At 42.2% G+C, this 18,315-nt stretch overlaps 1 protein-coding gene across 1 annotated transcript in view; it reads left to right on the top strand.

The window, feature by feature from the left end:
- Window positions 1-18,315, top strand: part of CFH (complement factor H) — a 205,210-nt gene that overhangs the window by 131,588 nt on the left and 55,307 nt on the right. The window contains exons 16-17 of the mRNA XM_072129059.1: window positions 5,595-5,780; window positions 7,897-8,070. Coding sequence (XP_071985160.1) covers window positions 5,595-5,780; window positions 7,897-8,070 — 360 coding nt within the window. The remainder of the gene's footprint in view (window positions 1-5,594; window positions 5,781-7,896; window positions 8,071-18,315) is intronic.

Raw genomic sequence — 18,315 nt, forward strand, 5'->3', positions numbered from 1 at the left:
TCTGCCAGATCTGCCGCCTTCTCCATGCCTTGCCATCCTGTTCTTCCAAATACATCTTCAGGCTACATGGACTTCCCCAACACATTGTTTCTGAGCAGGGGGTTCAGTTTGTTTCTAAGTTCTGGCGATCCCTCTGTAACCAGCTCCAGGTAAAATTGGACTTTTCCTCTGCCTATCACCCACAGTCTAATGGTCAGGTGGAGAGAGTGAACCAGACACTGTGCTCCTATCTTTGTCTGTTTGTTTCCTTCAGTCAGGACGACTGGTCCACTCTGTTGCCATGTTTGTGATAGAGAGAAAAAAAAAGGTGGAAAGCGCAAATATAGTGTAGCAGGTTAAGTAATGCCAAATCCAGTAGTTGAATACAACTAGGTGCTCACCTTGAGAGGTTGTGTCATAAGCCACAACCAACTTGTAGCACTTTTGTAGATCAAATCCACAGGGCTGCCCTTGGTGGACCCACAGTCTCCCGACCAGTGGGTATGTTGCATATAGAAATTTGTGAGCATATAGCTCGTGTTTGAAAAAATCCCGTTCGGCGCCCGCTTCTGGATTTTTGACTTATATTATTGTGTAAATTTGACAAAAACAACCTAAATGTCGCATATCATCACAAAAGGGGGCGCCGAAACCATAGCATCTACACGCCAAAAAGATTCTATATAATTCCAACAAAAAAACATTAGAATATGGACTGATGACGTACCCAGTACGGGTACGAAACACGTCTCCGATGTAATGATACATTTTTACTGTGATTTTAATTATAGTTCATTTTTAACTTGTTATTTTTAATCAAAATTAATAAAAAAGTGAAAAATCCTGAAGCGGGCACCGAACAGGATTTTTTCAAACACGAGCTATATGCTCACAAGCATCTATATACTCTGTTGCCATGAGCAGAGTTTTCTTATAACCCTTTGGATCCAGCGTCTGCAGGCTATGCTCCATTTTTTATAAATTTTGGACTGCATCCACGTCATCCTCTTCCTCTGCCTTTGCCCTCAGAAGTCTCTGCTGTTTAGGAGTTGGTCCGAGATCTGAAGTCCATCTGGGAGCAGACTCGCATTTCCTTCTGCCAATACCAAGCTCCAGGCTGACAAGAGACACAGGCCTCCTCCTGTCTTCTCTCCTGGTGACAAGGTGTGGTTGGTCTCCAGGTACATCTGGCTGAAGATTCCTCTGACATCTATGAGGTAAACAAGATCCTTGATTTGAAGACGGTGAAGGGTAAGCGGTTCTTCTTGGTTGACTGCAAGGGGTTCAGGTCAGAGGAGAGATCTTGGAAGTCCAAGGACAATATCGTGGATCATGGTCTCCTGCAGAGATTTCTCCAGCCCAAGAAGAGGGGGAGGCCAAAGGGGGTGGGTACTATCATGGTTGCTCCTGCGACCCATTTCGCGGGTCGAGGGCTCACCCGTGCCCCTCGGTGCCCACTGGCGCAGTGCTGGCGCGACTCACCTGTCCCCACTCCGGATTCACGTCCATGGCCCGTGCATGCACGTCCCCGTTTCCTAGGATGCACGCGTGCCGGCTTCAGGAGATTTTAAGGGGCGGCGCACCATTAATTGGTGCTGACCATTTCCCAGAAGGCTATTTAAACCTGCCTCTCCCATCACACCTGCCTCTCCCATCACACCCTGCCGGGTCTTTGTGCCTCGTGTTTGTCTGATGCCCTGCGTTGTATTTGTGATTTCCTGTTGTGACCACGGTTCTGTTCCTGACTGTGCTCCTCCGCTGCCTGCTTCGACCTATTGGGACGACCCTGGCTCTGATCCCATGCTTCCCATCCTGACCTCCGGCCTGTCCCCGACTATGAGATAGCCTGCCGTTCCTGTACCGCGACCTTGGATGCTACCGTGGACAAGTCATGCCTGTGGAATGACCTGGTGGTACCACTCCACAGCAAGACCATCCTGCTTTGCGGCGGGCTCTCGTTTAGACCAGGTACTACTTAGATTCCAGTACCAGGTGTCAGCTTGTGTCAACGTCGCGGTGGTTCAGAGAATCCACTACCTCCGATCTTTACAGTCCATACAAGATTTTTTGAGTATCCTTTTCTCAAATAGCCTTTGTACCCATGCAATGTTGCCACTGAGGAAGAAGTAGGAACTTGGAAACGTGTTTGGTTAGAATTGTATTTCACTTTGGACAAGACCGTATGAGAAGATATAGCTGATCCTTGTCATCTATTAAAGCCGTGGGAGACCACTTTGATGTTCAGAACCTGATACAAGGATGTATAACGAACCAGGTCTTACTATTGAAAGTAGGCTGCTCAGGAACACTATACTATGCATGCACACAATAACTTGTTGTCCATTACTAACCTGCTTATTATCTCCAGGATGCCGGAGCAAAGCAGTTTATCTCCGTATCTTTTGGACATAATCTAGGAGGCTATTGTAAATCATTTTTATAACTACACAACCTGTGCCAGCTATCTTCTGTTTCTTATACATTTTTTTTGCTTGGATAACAGCTCATGCTGAGCATGGCTGGGTAGTTAAAACACATTAGATTGGGAAGTGAATATGTATTCAATATACGCTGTACACTTTGGCACCTGCATGCACCAGAGGAACATGTTCTCTCCCTGTAGCACCAGCTTCATCAGCAGCAACACGACCATGTCCTTGTACCTTAAAGGGGTATTCTCGCCTGGGCACTCACTTTCATTTACATTTCTTCAACTGGATGTTAATTAAAAAAATGTTCCTATGTAAAGATAATTTATCATAAATATAGCCATATTGTCCCTTAGAAACGAGATTGCTTCCTCCGTTACGACCACCCTACACTCTGGCAGCGGTGGCCAGACATGTGCTATTGAGTCCTGCCTGACCTCTCGGAATCAGCAATGATTACCACAGGACGGCTGTAGGACATGCAGTAACTCCTGGACATTTCATATGCAAAAACTTTTTGTTTATTTGTACAATCCCTCCAGCAGAGGTGGTCGTATCCATCCAGGGACACAGTCTTGTTTCTAAGAGACAATATCACTACATTTATGAGAATTTATCTTCACACAGGAACATTTTTTTTAATACCATCTAACTGAAGAAAGGTTTATATATGGCAGATTAATGAAACTGAATGTGAATGCCCAGACGAGAATACCCCTTTAATTGCTGCTTTCCTCATTGTAAAAATCCCACAGAACCATTTGAGGGTATAGGTGAAATAAGTAATAATAACAGAACTACAATGTACTACTGTATGCTTTTAAAACTGGTTCATTAACACTGATATAAATACTTCTAAAGCTGGTAGTATTGGCTAACATTGATACAGATAGGTCCAAGACTGGTAGCTAGAGCTGGACACATTGCCAGAACAGCCAATTCAGGAAATTGACCCCCCAAACAACTAGCCATGGCTATGATTGGCCAGGGGGACAATTTTATCAAAATGTTGTACAGTCCCCTAAATCGTAGCAAATGTGTGTTCATCCCACTTAAAAATAATTACAAATTACACAACTCCATATGGCGTAGTATGAAAGAAATATTAGCATCAGAATAGGGCATGTTTTGTAGAAAAGGATTTCATTTTTAAGAGTCTTTTAAAATATAAAAACACTATACAAATTTGGTATCTCCATCATTGATCCAAACCAAAAATAAAGGGGACTTTAAAGGAGAGCCCACAAGAACATGGTAAAAATGTTTTTTTTTAAAAATTTTAGTACATTTTTGCATTTTTAACTGCTTCGCGGTCAGCATCCGATATATCCATCACTCAGTATTAAGCAGCAGAGCTCAATGATGGATAATATCCATTGATTGGTTGATGTCGGATCAGCTTGTCTTTGGAGCGGAGTTGGCATTGTGAAGCATGGGGTGTCAACTGTAACTTACCCCCGGTCAGAGTGAACTCAATCATTGGGTTTTAACCTGTTAAATGCCTTCCTGTGGTCTTTCTCACATGATCAATCCCCTACGCACCATCATCGTGCGGATTGCCCACAGGCAGTGTCTTTAGGATCCCGTCTCTGTGTCAGCCCATGCATCAGTCAGCCCCATAGGCTGACTGAGCTAATACCCTACAATATATATGGTATTACAGGATATTATCATGAACAAGAAATCAGATTGCTTGTTCATGTCCCATAATGCAACTTATAAAAGAAGGTTTTAAAAAATTAAAAAGAAAATGTAATAAAAATAACTCAAATTTAATAAAAATGTCATTACCCCCATAATCTTAATTTACAATCACAACAAAAAAGAAAGACATCACTTGCGCCCATAATGACCCATAGAATAAAAAAAATCATTATTGAACCCAGATGAATGAAAAAAGGTTAAAAATCCACCAAAAATATTTCTTAATTATCATGGGAAATGCATCTCATTCCGCCCCACTCACGGAAAAGCAAACTGTTTGTAGCCTACAAAAGGGCATCATTAAAGAAACTAAAAAGTGCTACATTCTATAAGGTAGAACTGTCAGCTGCATGGTGCTCCTTCCCTTTTGCACATAACCCCCTCCCCCCCCCTCCCCCTCGCATCCATACAACAAGTAAAATCCACTCTGTTTGACTGAACTCAGGAGAAATTGTACAAAAGAAAATTCTAATTTTTACCTCCATGTTGTTTTAATTACTATGCAGTGAGTAAATGGGTATAAATCTTCCTAAAAACAGTTTTTAATAGTTTGAGGGATTTTTTTTTGAAAATGGAGTGATTCATTAGGGGATTCTTATAATTTGTATTTCAAACTCATTAAAAAAAATTAGCCCCAAAATTTCTATTTCAGTTTTGGTAAGAAAAACCTGAAAATCTCTGTTCGATTTGTTTTGTGGTATTAGAATAAAAGGACATTTTGCAAATATTGAAAACACGAAGCTGAGATATTGGAACTGTTAGTTTTATCAACAAAACTTGTTGCCATCTGTCTTAACTCTTCTCTGCTTGTCCACTGACTTTAGACGTCAGTGGGCGAAGGTCCACTGCAGTCTGCTGCAGTTTTCTACTGCTCCGGCACTAGTCTCTTGATGTCAGAGGGTGAAGGGAGATGCAGTTTGTTACCGCTTCTTCCTTCTCCGCTCCTCACAGCATTGCGCGGACTATACATATTATATATCAAAGCGACTGAAACATAGAAGGGAATTCTTTCATAATGTTCATTTTGAGTTAATTAGAAAATGTAAAAAAAAAAAATACTATAAATACATTTTTAACCCCAAATAAAAACAAAATGTTAAAATTGTTGTTTTACCTAGCTGTATGTGTCCTGAAAAAATACCTCCAAAAATTTTAAGGTGGCATGCAAAAAAAAAAAAAAAACATTATGGCCCTTAAACCTACGCTTTAGAAAATTTGCTAAAAATGCCCGGTCACTAGAGCCTTTTTAGGCCATGTCACTAAGGGGTTAAAAACCAGATGATTTAAAATTTTTAAAATGTGTACAATGTGTCACAAAAAAACAACCCCAAAATCATTGTGGTAAGTTAAACTGTTCAGAAGTTATAACCATATAAACAAGGCTGAGCCTTACCGTATAAATTGGCTACGCCCTTAAGTGGTTAAAGTGGTCCTGCTTATAATGATGACGATTTTACCTTTGTAACTTGTTTATATTTTTAGAATTGAAACCATGCAGGAATCCACCAGCCACAATTTCAGACGGTTCTCTAGCTGACTCTTCTGTACGAGAAATATATGTAACTGATGATGTTGTAAAATACGTCTGTAAGCGTGGATTTCACATCAGTGGGTCAGATCAAAGTACTTGCATAAACGGACTTTGGACAGCATTACCTACTTGTATCGGTAAGAATTTCCCAATAATGTCATAAAGGTGTCATTATAAAAGCTGGAATTTGAGCTTCTGTTTATAGACACAACACTTCTGTTTTATGAAAGATCAAAGCAATAACAGACAAAAATATTGGACGCATCCAGGGATGTAAATATGGAAGTATTAGTCATATAGCAAAATTTTTAGTTGGGGCCCCTCTCCATAATCCGAACATTAAAGTTCTGTGGCCAATAGGTGCCTCAGCAGTGTTTAAATGGATAAGAGTTACCATTAATTTCCAGGATGCCGATGTTATAGAAGCAATGGCAGGTGCCAGCTGGCAACTAGTGGCAATTCTTATGTTTTTACCTCCACAAGTACATATAGGGGAAGATTTATCAAACAGAATGGAATTCTGTAGACATTTGCTCAACATTTATTAAGGATTTTACAAAGTTTACAAACACATCTGACTTATACGGAAAAAGGGGCATGATATGGCACTATGCCGGAAGTATTATCCAGTATAAGACATTCTGATAATCTGGCACAGCACTGTTTTACTCTGTAACACATTCCCCATCTTCCCCATTATGTACGGGCTACACAATGTGAGAAATTTATCAGTGAGAAAGTTTAAAGAAGGACTAGACAGTGCTCTGCTGTGCCAGATTTATCACTGTATCTGTTGCTTGATGATGAATCTAGCACAGTTTAAGGCTGTCAAGTTGTACCATTATTGAGTTTGTCTAGTTTACAGAGCGAAATTTCAACTGGGTGAGGTGGGGGAATCTATTTTTTACATAGAAACTACATTCACCGGGCTTTTCACAAGACATGTTGTCCAAAACAACATGTCCTCTATATCCTTAATCTTATACTGCTAATAAAAGTAATTTCATGATGAACTCCAATCATATTCTTAACCCATCTATTTCGAAAAGCCAATCACGTTCTCTAACTGCTGAAACCATCCAACCCGACCACTGTCTAGGCCAGATCTCCCAGACGGTATAGGAAATGTGGATGCTACCCCCGGCTGGCCCGGCCTCTGTACACTCTGTAGCTGAAATCCCCCCATACTGTAAATACTCGCATAAAAGGCAAGGCTCCTATTTTTACCACAAAGAAAAAAAAATGGGAAAAGTTATTGAGTATAAGCCCTGGGGTAGAAAATGCAGCCTCACCTCATTACTGAAAAGTCCACTGCAGATGCTCCCCTTTAATGAAATGTCCGCAGCAGGGACCTCTTGGAAGAAAAAAAAAATCTATACTCACCTTCCGGCTCCTTCTCTCCAGCCCTGCGGCTCCATCTTTTCCTTCTGGTCTGGGTTCATGACCATGACGCACTGGTGTTGCGGCCGTGTGATGTCATAGTGTAAGGGCCCACGCATACACTGTGATGTCATGTGGCGGCGACACTGCCGCGTCATAGTGATGTGTCCAGGCCGGTAGAGCAGAAGACGGAGCCTCGGGACAGGGGAGAAGAAGCCGGAAGGTGAATATAGATTTTCTTTTTTTTGAGACTGAATGCAGATTTTCATATAGGGTGCGGATATAGGTGGGTGGGAGCCCATACCACCTATATAAAGATCTGCCATTGATTCAGCGTATGATGAGTACTTTAGTAGTTTTTTCTTTGGAGTTCTGGTTTAATGTTAGTTCCCTTACCTCTCACACATAAAAGAGCTTTTTCTTGTTGCCTATGAAGTTTTCAAATATCGAATGCTCTACATTAAGTGCTCGAATTTGGGTTCCTTTTATAATTTTAAAGTTACCCCCCACTTAACCTCTATGGGGCAGAGTTTAGTATCACTGGATAGATTTTTAAAAATATTTTTCAATCCAATGTGTATTTTGCATGATATTCCACTGTCCCAACCTTTTTGTTACACCCTGTATGCCATTTAAAGGCAAAAGGCATGCAAAAAAATGAGTGAGGCAAAGTGGAAAAATTCTGTGGCTTTATACACAGGGTAGTTCAGATATTATTTTGTGTTAGATTTTCTGTTTAAACTAATTAAGTGTCGGCATTTAGGATTATTTTGCATTCCCAGCTTGCTCTTTTTTGATTTTGGTTAGACATCGCCTATAATTGTGGGATTCATCATTTAGAGATTTTGATTTATTTTGATTTATATTTTTTAGAGAATTCATGTGATGAGGCTCCTGAAGTTATAAATGCAACTATTATAGAAAAGAAGCAAACCTATAACCATCTTGAAAAAGCGAAATATATATGTGATAGTGGTCTTAGTTTTACTGGAGAAGATTCAGCACTGTGTCTGGAAGGACAGTGGACGGATACTCCATCTTGTGTTGGTAAGTATTGTAATCCCAGGATGGGATAACGAAGACCACACCTCTTTTGCTACCTTGTATGGCAGCCTCGTAATGAAATGTATGATTTTCAAGAAGCCTAATACTTCAAACTCCAACCAGTATATATATTCCAGAAGGAACAGATTCCCAACAGTAGACAGCACAGTTTTGATGTGGTTGCGTCTCTTCAGTACTGCGTAGGGAACTGGTTTAACTAAGTGAGGGGCTAATGACTAGGGTCTGGAAGTAAAATGAAATAAAATGGTTTCATAGTCTCACTGCCCTCATAGTAAAGAATCCTGTCCATGAAATAGTGACTTCTTATATGAAAGAGTATTCTTGTAGCCACGGAGCAGTGATGGCGAACCTTCTGGTGACAGAGTGCCCAAACTACAACAAAAATCCACTTATTTACTGTGAAGTGCCAACATGGCATTTTAAGCAGTAACTTATTGCTACCTGTTCGTCCAATCTTTCAATCATATTGGCCCCCTGAGGAAACCAATACAATTGAAAAAGGAAAGGCAAATTCAGATTCAGACGTTGTAGCTTCTCTTTAGGGTCTCTCAGTAAAGGAAGAATGGTTGGTCCAGCAGGAGAACCTCCAAAGATATTGCAGTTCTGTCAAAACCCTCTCAATTTTCATACAGTTCCAAACAACTTTAAAACAGCACTGAGAGCAGCATCTCTTGCCTGGGTTTGTAGGAAGATTTGGTGAACTCTGTCCTGGGGCAATGGTCTGAGTGCCCACAGAAATGGCTCTGAGTGCCACCTCTGGCACCTGTGCCATAGGTTTGACACCACTGCCATAGAGGATCACCCTTTTAATTTTTAAATAACCAGTTGTAAAAATAAAATTCTGCCTTGTCCAACAAAGTCTAGTTCTCCTGGCAATGGATGATCAGATTAAGTTTTCTGCCAACCAATACCACCAAAACTTTTTCTGCCTTTTTATACTATAATATTTAATATTTTAAACATATTGCCATTCTGCTTTTTCGATCTTCAGTTCAAGTCTATAAACTTACAGGGAGCATGTCAGATAAACTAACTCACACTAAACATGTATTTGAAAAACAATACTATATAAGATTATAACTATCCCTATACGGATTCTCTCCATGCCTATAAAGTAAAAACATGTAGCGGATCCAGCTTAACACAGTCATCCAGGATCAGTAAAAACATAGCAATTTATTTCATATTCTCTAAAAATTCACAGAGGCAGATGAACACATAGGAGAACACAGACATACACAGCGTAAATGCCTACGCGTTTCAGAAAAAATCCTTAATCATGGCATATTGTGAAGTATGAACAGGTGATTCTTAAATAGCCCGCAACTGCGGTCATGTGATCACTTTAAAGGAACATTACATGTTTAAATCGTATGTGTGCCCGGTCATGTGGGAATAGGCAAAACGCAAGATATAAGCATCAAACAACAAATAGAGAAAGCAAACAATAGAAAATTTATCAAGGAAATTTACAATTGAAAAATCATGTCATGTCTTTTATTAAGACCCTCTCAAGCATCCATATTGGGTACTGCTGATTGGGAAGCTTATTACAAACTTTTTTAGACTATAGATCGAATTTCTGGGGATCAGTACAGTTTCTTTTGAAAAGAATTAGTTCACCAGTGGGTATGTTCTTTATAACGTGGTGTGGATGGCAAGATATAGCTTGTAATATTGAATTGTGTGAAGCTGGATCCGCTACATGTTTTTTCTTGTGCTGGACTGGGAACAAGAGTTGTCTGTGCTCCAATCTTACTAGAAGCTGCTGCATGATCTTCAGGTGAGCTGACTCTATACCTTCTCAGTATGCCTGTAAAGTACCACTGTCAGTTCATAATGTTCATAATGACTATCCACCTATACATATATATGTTTTTAACGCTCAGATGCACCTCCAGCTTCCTGGTTGACAAGGAATGTGTATTCTCTTCAGCTGATTGAACTCAGCCCTGCTACATCATTCACCCCTCCCTCAGGAATGAGAGAGCCGTTGTCTGTGTGTGACTTAACTGACGAAAAATCAGTTCAATCACCCCTCCCACAGGAATTGTCTTGAAGGAGTCACACAGTCACCTCATAAATTTTCCAAGGTCTACAGAATACTCCTTTCTGTAGATTGTTCTTCCTTCACTATTTCTCTCATTCTTGACAGCTGAGCTGGAAAGACGAAAGACGATGATTTGCACAGATAGTGGGGCTCATTTACTAAGGGTCGCGGATCGCACTTTCGTTGGACTGTTCGACTTTTTCCGGATTTCTGTGCTGAGATTGTGTTGCATGCAATTGTTTTTTCAACACAGCTGCGGTCGCTTCCATGTGGCACAAATTGGGGTGCGTGCCGTTGGACGATATGACTTATTCGGACTGAGGGTGGTATTTAACTTTCAAATTGTGTCACAAGCACCACTTAAAAGATAGTGCACTCTGTTGGACCTGAGCGGGGAGGCGACACATGCACAATATCAGGCGCAAGATCTTTGTGAATCGCGGCACAGTGCATTATCATCGGACAATGCACTTTCAGTGAACTCCATCAGCCGGGTAAGTAAATGAGCCCCAGTGAGTCAACTTTATAATTGGACTGTGGAACTTTACAAGTACAATGAGGAACAATATAAGGATAGTGGTATTGCTGTATAATAGTGATTTTCAATGTTAAGTTAATAGTTTGGGGTTAGTTGTTACTAACAGGTTCCTGTTAAATTTATCATCATCACTGAGCGCTGCGCAAGCATCGGAAACCACAGGGTGACAACTGTAACAGCTGACACCTCAGTGTAACAACCCCTGTCAGAGTGAGCTCCAAATGAGGGTGTTAACCTGTTTAATTCCGCAGTCACAACAGTTACACCATAACAGGTCGCTATGGTATCTCTGATTTCCATCCAAAAGGCCTGCACCACAAGGCATGTCCAAAATGCATGGTACGTATCTGCCATTGGGAACCCGGAATTTTTTACATTCTGTAATTCTATCTGGTCTAGATGCTGTGACAGGGATGTTAAATGCGTATATAGGTGTATGTATCATCTTGAAAAATGATTCCCTCCACTTCTCGCTTAGTATATGTATTCTTATGGCTATTCATCCTTGAAGGATTCTCTGCGAGACTTCATTTGATCTAAGTCGCCTTTCCCAAATTGGGAATTTGAGTGCCTCAGGAGTGTCATTCTCTTCATTTTTTGCCAAGATATATAAAATAGAGAAATCGTGCCTTCAGGTGGCCAAGATCCTATCAAAATCATTGTTGGTAATTTCCCCCTGCTACATTACGAAGTCCTGAGTTACAAAATGTTGAAATTTGGGCATACAAGAACTCCTGTCTGGTTGGGATATTACATTCACCTAGGGATTTTAGTCTAGATTCAGTGGGGTGCAGTAACCTTTGCATACATGTTATGCCTTTGGCCTACCATGACACAAACCGTTAACTCGTCTGCCCAGGTTGGAATTCTGGGTTGTCCCATAACGTGAGATATTTTGGTAGGATAAATGAAATAGTTTGCTGAGAATTTTCCACAAAGCTATTGGGGGTCATTTACTAAGGGCCCGATTTTCCCTGTATTGCCCCAGGATTTTGGCACACGCGATCGGATTGTGGCGCATCGGCGCTGGCATGCACGCGACGGAAATCGGGGGGCATGGCCGAACGAAAACCTGACGAATTCGGAAAAACCGCCGCATTTAAAAAAAAAAAAAAGGTGTCGCTGGACTCGCGCTTACCTTCATCCAGGATGGTTCAATGAACTCCAGTGCGTTCCGATGCTCTTCAGCACAGCAGCGACACCTGGTGGACGTTGGAGGAACTGCCTTAGTGAAACCCAGCCGGACCCGAATCCACCGCAGAGAACGCGCCACTGGATCGCTAATGGACCGGGTAAGTAAATCTGACCCATTGGGGCACATTTACTTACCCGGCCCATTCGCGATCCAGCGGCGCGTTCTCTGCACAGGATTCGGGTCCGGCTGGGATTTAAGATGGTAGTTCCTCCGCCGTCCACCAGGTGGCGCTGCAGCGCCGAAAATAATCTTAACGCCCCGGAATGCACCATCCCATAGAAGGTGAAGGTGAGCGCTCCCTAAGCGACACATTTTCGGTTTTTAAATGCGGCGGTTTTTCCGAATACGTCGGGTTTTCGTTCGGCCACGCCCCCCCGATTTCTGTCGCGCGCATGCCGGCCCCGATGCGCCACAATCCGATCGCGTGCGTCAAAAACCCGGGGCAATTCATGTACAAGCGGCGCAAATCGGAAATATTCGGGTAACACGTCGGGAAAACGCAAATCGGGCCCTTAGTAAATGACCCCCATTGTGTTTCTCAATAGGACCGAGCGCTTCACCACTGCAGGAAGCTTGCTATATTGGATGTGTAGTTCTGCATACAGCTCCACATAAAATTTCTGGAAAACTTCTCGAATTTTCTGTGGGTCTGTGTGTGTGTGGTCCCTAAGGGATCTTTCAATCTCATCAGAAGTGTCTTGTGTTTTTGTCCTTTTGCTAAATTTACTAGTCTGCATCCCGATTTGTTTCCAAAGCGGACCAGGTCTGTCTCAAAGTGGGTGCGTTTGTATGTGTCCTGAGCTTGGAGTATATTTTTGCGCTGTAACCTTGCTAGTTTCCATTTGTGTAAGTTTTCAGTGGTTGGGGTTGAACCATAATTGGTATATGCTTTCTGAAGGTTCCGTCTACTTGTTTCAAATTTTTCCCTTGCCTTTCGTTTCACCTGTGCTACGTGGTGTTGTATCTGGCTCCTTAGTTCTATTTTGGTTATTTCTCAGTATGTTGCCAAGAATTGATTAGGTATGTTATTGAGCTCAAACTCTGTCCACCATCCTCTAAGTAATTGTAAAAAAGGTGTCATATTTTGCCAAGTATGTTGGGAATCTCCAGATATAGTCTGTCCCAGGTTTATAGACCACAGTGAAGTTTTTAAGATATATTAATACATGTAAAGGTTTCCAGAGGTAATGAGAGGTCAAACAGCCCCCCCACATTACCCAAATCAAACAAAACTGATGCATAGCTCCCAACATTTCCAGAAGAGAAAGAGGGACAAAATGGCGGCACACGATTTCCCATAAGCCACACCCCTAACCACGCCCTGACCACGCCCCAAATTTTTATTACTAATAATCATCTTCACAACAATAATAACAATAACTACGTATTACTAACTATACTAACTATAAGGCAATCTCTTATGTATGTGTTATTATATGTCATTCTGAATATGGTTTTTGTAAATATTTAGACTCCTTCCAATTGTACTTGAAGAAGGGCCTAAAGCCCGAAACGTGTTTACTATGGAATAAAGCATTTTAACCTTTTGTGTAGACTCCTATCCGAATAGTGCCGTTCCAGCTTTCTTTTGGGTTCCCAACATCCCCCCCTTTGTCTAATAATAATCACCATAATAATAAAAAAAAAATTGCTCAGCTTGGGATTTGAACTCCAGACTCTACACTCTACTTGCAACAGAGATGGAGCCTCTATCCATTAGGCTATTGGCCCAGTGGTTATTGATGGGAGGATTTTAGGTTAGTAAGTCTTTTACTGTTACACACTGACCCAGGCTCCATGCACTGGTGTTTAGAGATAGATCTTCTCAGAGATTACTATTGTAATTATCGAGACAACTATTATTATTTTTATTATTATTATCACAGCTTGCATCTGTGGAAGCCCTAGGAGACCATATATGGACAGATGCTGATCTGAGCCTGATGACATGGTCCCTGCTCTCCGCTTACCCGACACTTCTCTCAAAAGGGTTCCCTGCCTGATGTCTGTAGAAGCCATTCAGTATAGCAGGTTCTGGCCATGAAAGTATTTGCTATGCTGGACACAGAGCCGGAACAATCCCAGTAAGTGCAGGACCTGGAGGGAAAATCCAGGACAATCTCACGGCTGCCTGTGACGCGGGGCAGAGGTATAAAAAACAAGATGGTTGGGAGCTATGCTGATGCCAATCAGTTTTTCTGCGTTTGTGGAGCAAACATGTTCATTGCTCCTGTTGTTTTGAAGATATGCTTAGGTGTTTACTTAAGGGGTTTAGAATGAACGTAGACGTCCGTGGAGTCAGCCTCTGGAGCAGGAGGAGGAGGTTGCTGTGAGAAGTGGTTCAAGATGACAAGTTTCAGGAGGGAGACTTGAAAGGAGTTCAGGATGTGCATAGTGGGAGGAAGACAGAGCTTATACATCACAGGATTTATGCGCTAAATCACTTCAAAAGAACCAAGAAAGCAGGAACCAATCTTCATTAAGACGTATCTAGAAGATAACCACACCTTGTCACCCGGAGAGAAGACAGGAGGAGTCCTCTTACGTTTCTTATTAGCCTGGGTTTTGGTGCGGGCAGTGGCCCAAAGGAGAGACTGACGGGTCTGTTCCCAAAAAGATTTGAGGTCTCCACTACCGCAGGGACATCCGAGGGAATGGATGGTGGAAGAGGAGGATGAGGAATTCAGAGAAAGCAGCTGCCTCGCAGATCCACAGTCCAGTGAGTTATAAGAGAACTCAGTCCATGGTAGCAGATGAGACCAGTCATCTTGATGGGCAGAGACAAAGTGGCGGAGATAACAGGCCAAAGTCTGATTCCCCCTTTATACTTTACCATTTGATTATTGGTGGTAAGCAGAACAAAAGTCCAGATTTACTTGCATCTAATTTACACAAGGAACACCAGAACTTGGACACAAGCTGGACCACTTAGTCAGGCACGATGGGACACATTTACTTATCCGTACCGTCGCGGTCCCCGGGGTGCGTTGTCCAATGAGGAGTCGGAGCTGCCGCGATTCACTAAGGTCGTGCGTCCAATTTCCTGTATGTGTTGCTTCCCTGCTGAGGTCCGCCGGAGTTCACCTTCTTCTTCCCGGTGCATGTAAGTGCATGGCTTGCGACACAACTTTGAATGTTAAATCCCACACATTGTCCGAATCCGTTGAATCGTCCGACGGCCCGCCACCCAATTTGTGTCGCTTGAAAGCCAGCACCAATGCGCCAAAATCCAATGGCGTGCGACAAAAAGCCCTTCTAAATGCGGTGCACATCGGAAATCGGGGGATATTCCGACGATAGTGCGGTCCGCAGACCCTTAGTACATGAGCCCTGATGTGTTAAGGAAGTCCATGAAACAGGAAGATGTGCAACAACCAGTTGTTCAGGAGAGATAATATGCCAAGGTACCAGCTCTTCTCCAATTACATCAGAGGCACGGGAGAGGGCATCAGCCTTGAAATTCTTCTTCGCAAGTTGAAGCGTGAAAAGGAGAGGGACCAATGGGCTTGCCTGGGATTAAGACGCTGGGCTGTCTGGAGATACAGGAGGTTCTTATGGTCTGTACATACAAAAACCAGATGGTGAGCTCCTTTCAGTAGATATCACCATTCTTCTAAAGTAAGCTTGATGGCCAATAGTTCTCCTATGGAGTAATTCTCCATCTCCTACGGCGTAATTCCTCTCTGTGGGGGAAAAAGTCCTAGAGAAAAAGTCACAAGTGAGAGTACGGCCTTTAGGCCCTTTCTGGGTGAGCACCACTCCAGCATCTACGGAGGATGCGTCAACCACAAGATGAAAGGGCTTCTCTGTGTCAGGCCTAGAGAGAACTGGAGCCAAGGCAAAGGCAAACTTCAGCCTTGAGAAGGCTTCTTCAGCCACCCAGGAACAGAGGCGGGGATTGGCGCCCTTCTTGGTGAGCGCCAGAGTGGAGAAATGCAGAATAAACTGCTGATAACAGTTTGCAAAGCCCAGAAACCTTTGTATGGCATGTATACCTTCTGGGCAAGGTCACTTTAGAACTGCAGACAGTTTAGAAGGATCCATCTGTAGGCCTCTGTCAGAGATTATATAGCCGAGGAAAGGAAGGCTGCGTTGGTAAAACTGACATTTCTAGAGCTTGGCGTAGAGACGATAAGCCTGAAGGCCAAGAACTTGCTGTACGTGGGACTGATGGGTCTCAAGGTCTGGGGAGAACACCAAAATATTGTCTTGGTACACCACGACACAGGTATACAGCAGATCTCTGAAGTTGTCATTGATGAATTCCTGAAAGACAGCTGAAGCATTACACAGTCCGATAGGCATCACTAGGTGCTCGAAATGTCCATTACGTGTGTTAAAAGCTGTCTTCCATTCGTCACTCTTGTGGATCCGGATGAGGTTGAAGACCCACGAAGGTCCAGCTTGGAGAAGACCTTGGAACTGTGCAGGCAGTCAAAGAGCTCCATGATCAATGGCAGAGGGTAGCTGTCCTTAACCGTGACCTTGTTAAGCCTGCGATAGTCAAGAAGCTGTTAATATTTTGAGAACCCCAGCTAGGTCATCTTAAAGTGTGGATATGTGGTGCTCAGTTTTGTCTATTTGCCCAGTGTTCCACAGCTCCACAGCTGATTGTAAAGATTGCAATGTTTCCTCAATTGCTGCTGAGACCACTGCCTGTATGCTTGGAGTTATTTTCTTAGCCACTTCTTTGGCTAATTTCCTGCAACTGACTGGTGGCTTCTAGCTCACATGAGAGCTGGCATTTGATTCCATATCATCGGGAACTTGCCTTTTTTACACCTAAATAACATTGACAGAATGTTATAGAATTTTTTTACCCTAAATCCCTTTCTCATCCAATCCCTTCCCTTCTTTAAGTGAACTTGATGTGTCTTTTTTTCAACCGTATAAACTATAGTACTATGCTATATATCATGGAAAACAACTTGAAAATCAAACATCACTAAATTCTTAAAAGTACTCAAAAGTATTAATTAAAAAATATTTTAAAAAAACTCAATATCATAGGAATAAGAAGTAATCCCCCAGGCACCTGGGACAGCATTAGTTAATACTTCTATACCCACCGGTGTCCAGAACTTTCAGTGGGTGATAAATTTATGTGCAGTAGTGAGACAGGAGGGTTGCTCACACGTGTGCAGTGCGTTGATGTCCGGGTCATTGCTGGAGTTTGGAGAGGTACTTATCTAGTAGGGATTCAAGGGGAAATCTAAATAGAGGTGGCAGCTGTATGTTTGACAATGTATATAATTCTATTAGCCAGGAGATATTTAAAAAATAAAAAAGTTAAATGGGGAATTCATATAAAGTTCAAAGGTCACTTATGAGAGCAAAAAATTAACCCAGTGTAAAGCTATATAATGGTATGACAGTAATTCCTAAATATAATGTAGGTGTGACATAATAGTAAAATATGTGGCATGTTTAACTTTACATAATGATGGACAATATTTCAAAATGTGTGTAGAACTGAACAAGATGGTAATAGTATCTCATAAACTTCAAGTGATTGGTTAAGACCATAGTGACATATTATTTATCATATGGAAGGTGCACGAGCGCCGGCCTGTGATAGCTCTGCAAACCCTCAGACGCAGCCACATACGTATATCAAGGGCCTCTGATGGGGTGGCAACTGTGATCTTCAGAACCGTGAGTGTCTCAGAAATTCTTTTGTCAATTTGGCCAGATCTGCGCCTTGTCACAATTCTGTCTCTGAGCTCTTTAGGCAGACATCATGATTCTCAGTTGCCTTGACAACAATTGGGTGCAATGAAACAAAGAGTGAAAGACTGCCAAGTTCAAAGTTCTTACATTTTTAAGACAAATGGGTATGTTTCAAGTATTTTTGTTTGTAATATTTTTGGAGGGACCATGAACAAATAGGAGATGGCTAAAGTTAAGCTAGCTAGACTGTTTGTTTTCACATCTTCGCTTTCTTTTTTTGCTCTTCTTGAAGTATTCAACCCCTTTGTTGTGACACTCATATTTAACTCATATGTTGTGTGATGGTTTTGAGATGGTTCTATTCCTTCATTAGAGTTCATCTGTGTTTAATTAAACTGATTGGACATTAGGAATGGCACACACCTGTCTATGTACACCTCACAGTAAATGTCAGATCACATGATAATCATGTGGTCTAAGGAACTGCCTGAGGAGCTCAGAGGCAGAATTGTGGCAAGGCACAGATTACAAAAGAATTTCTGCAGCACTCAAGACTCCTAATAGCACAGTGGCCTCCAAAATCCTTAAATGGAAGACATTTGGATTACCTGGCCTTATAGCCAAACAAAACAATCTTGGGAGAAGAGCCTTGGTGAGAGAAGTAAAGAAGAACCAAAAGATCACTGCGGCTGAGCTCCAGAGATGCAGTAGGGAGATGGAAAAAAGTTCCACATTGTAGCCCTCCACCAGTCAAGGCTTTATGGCAGAGTGTGC

This window comes from Engystomops pustulosus, chromosome 10 (assembly GCF_040894005.1).
Source record: "Engystomops pustulosus chromosome 10, aEngPut4.maternal, whole genome shotgun sequence".
Classification (NCBI taxonomy): Eukaryota; Metazoa; Chordata; class Amphibia; order Anura; family Leptodactylidae; genus Engystomops; species Engystomops pustulosus.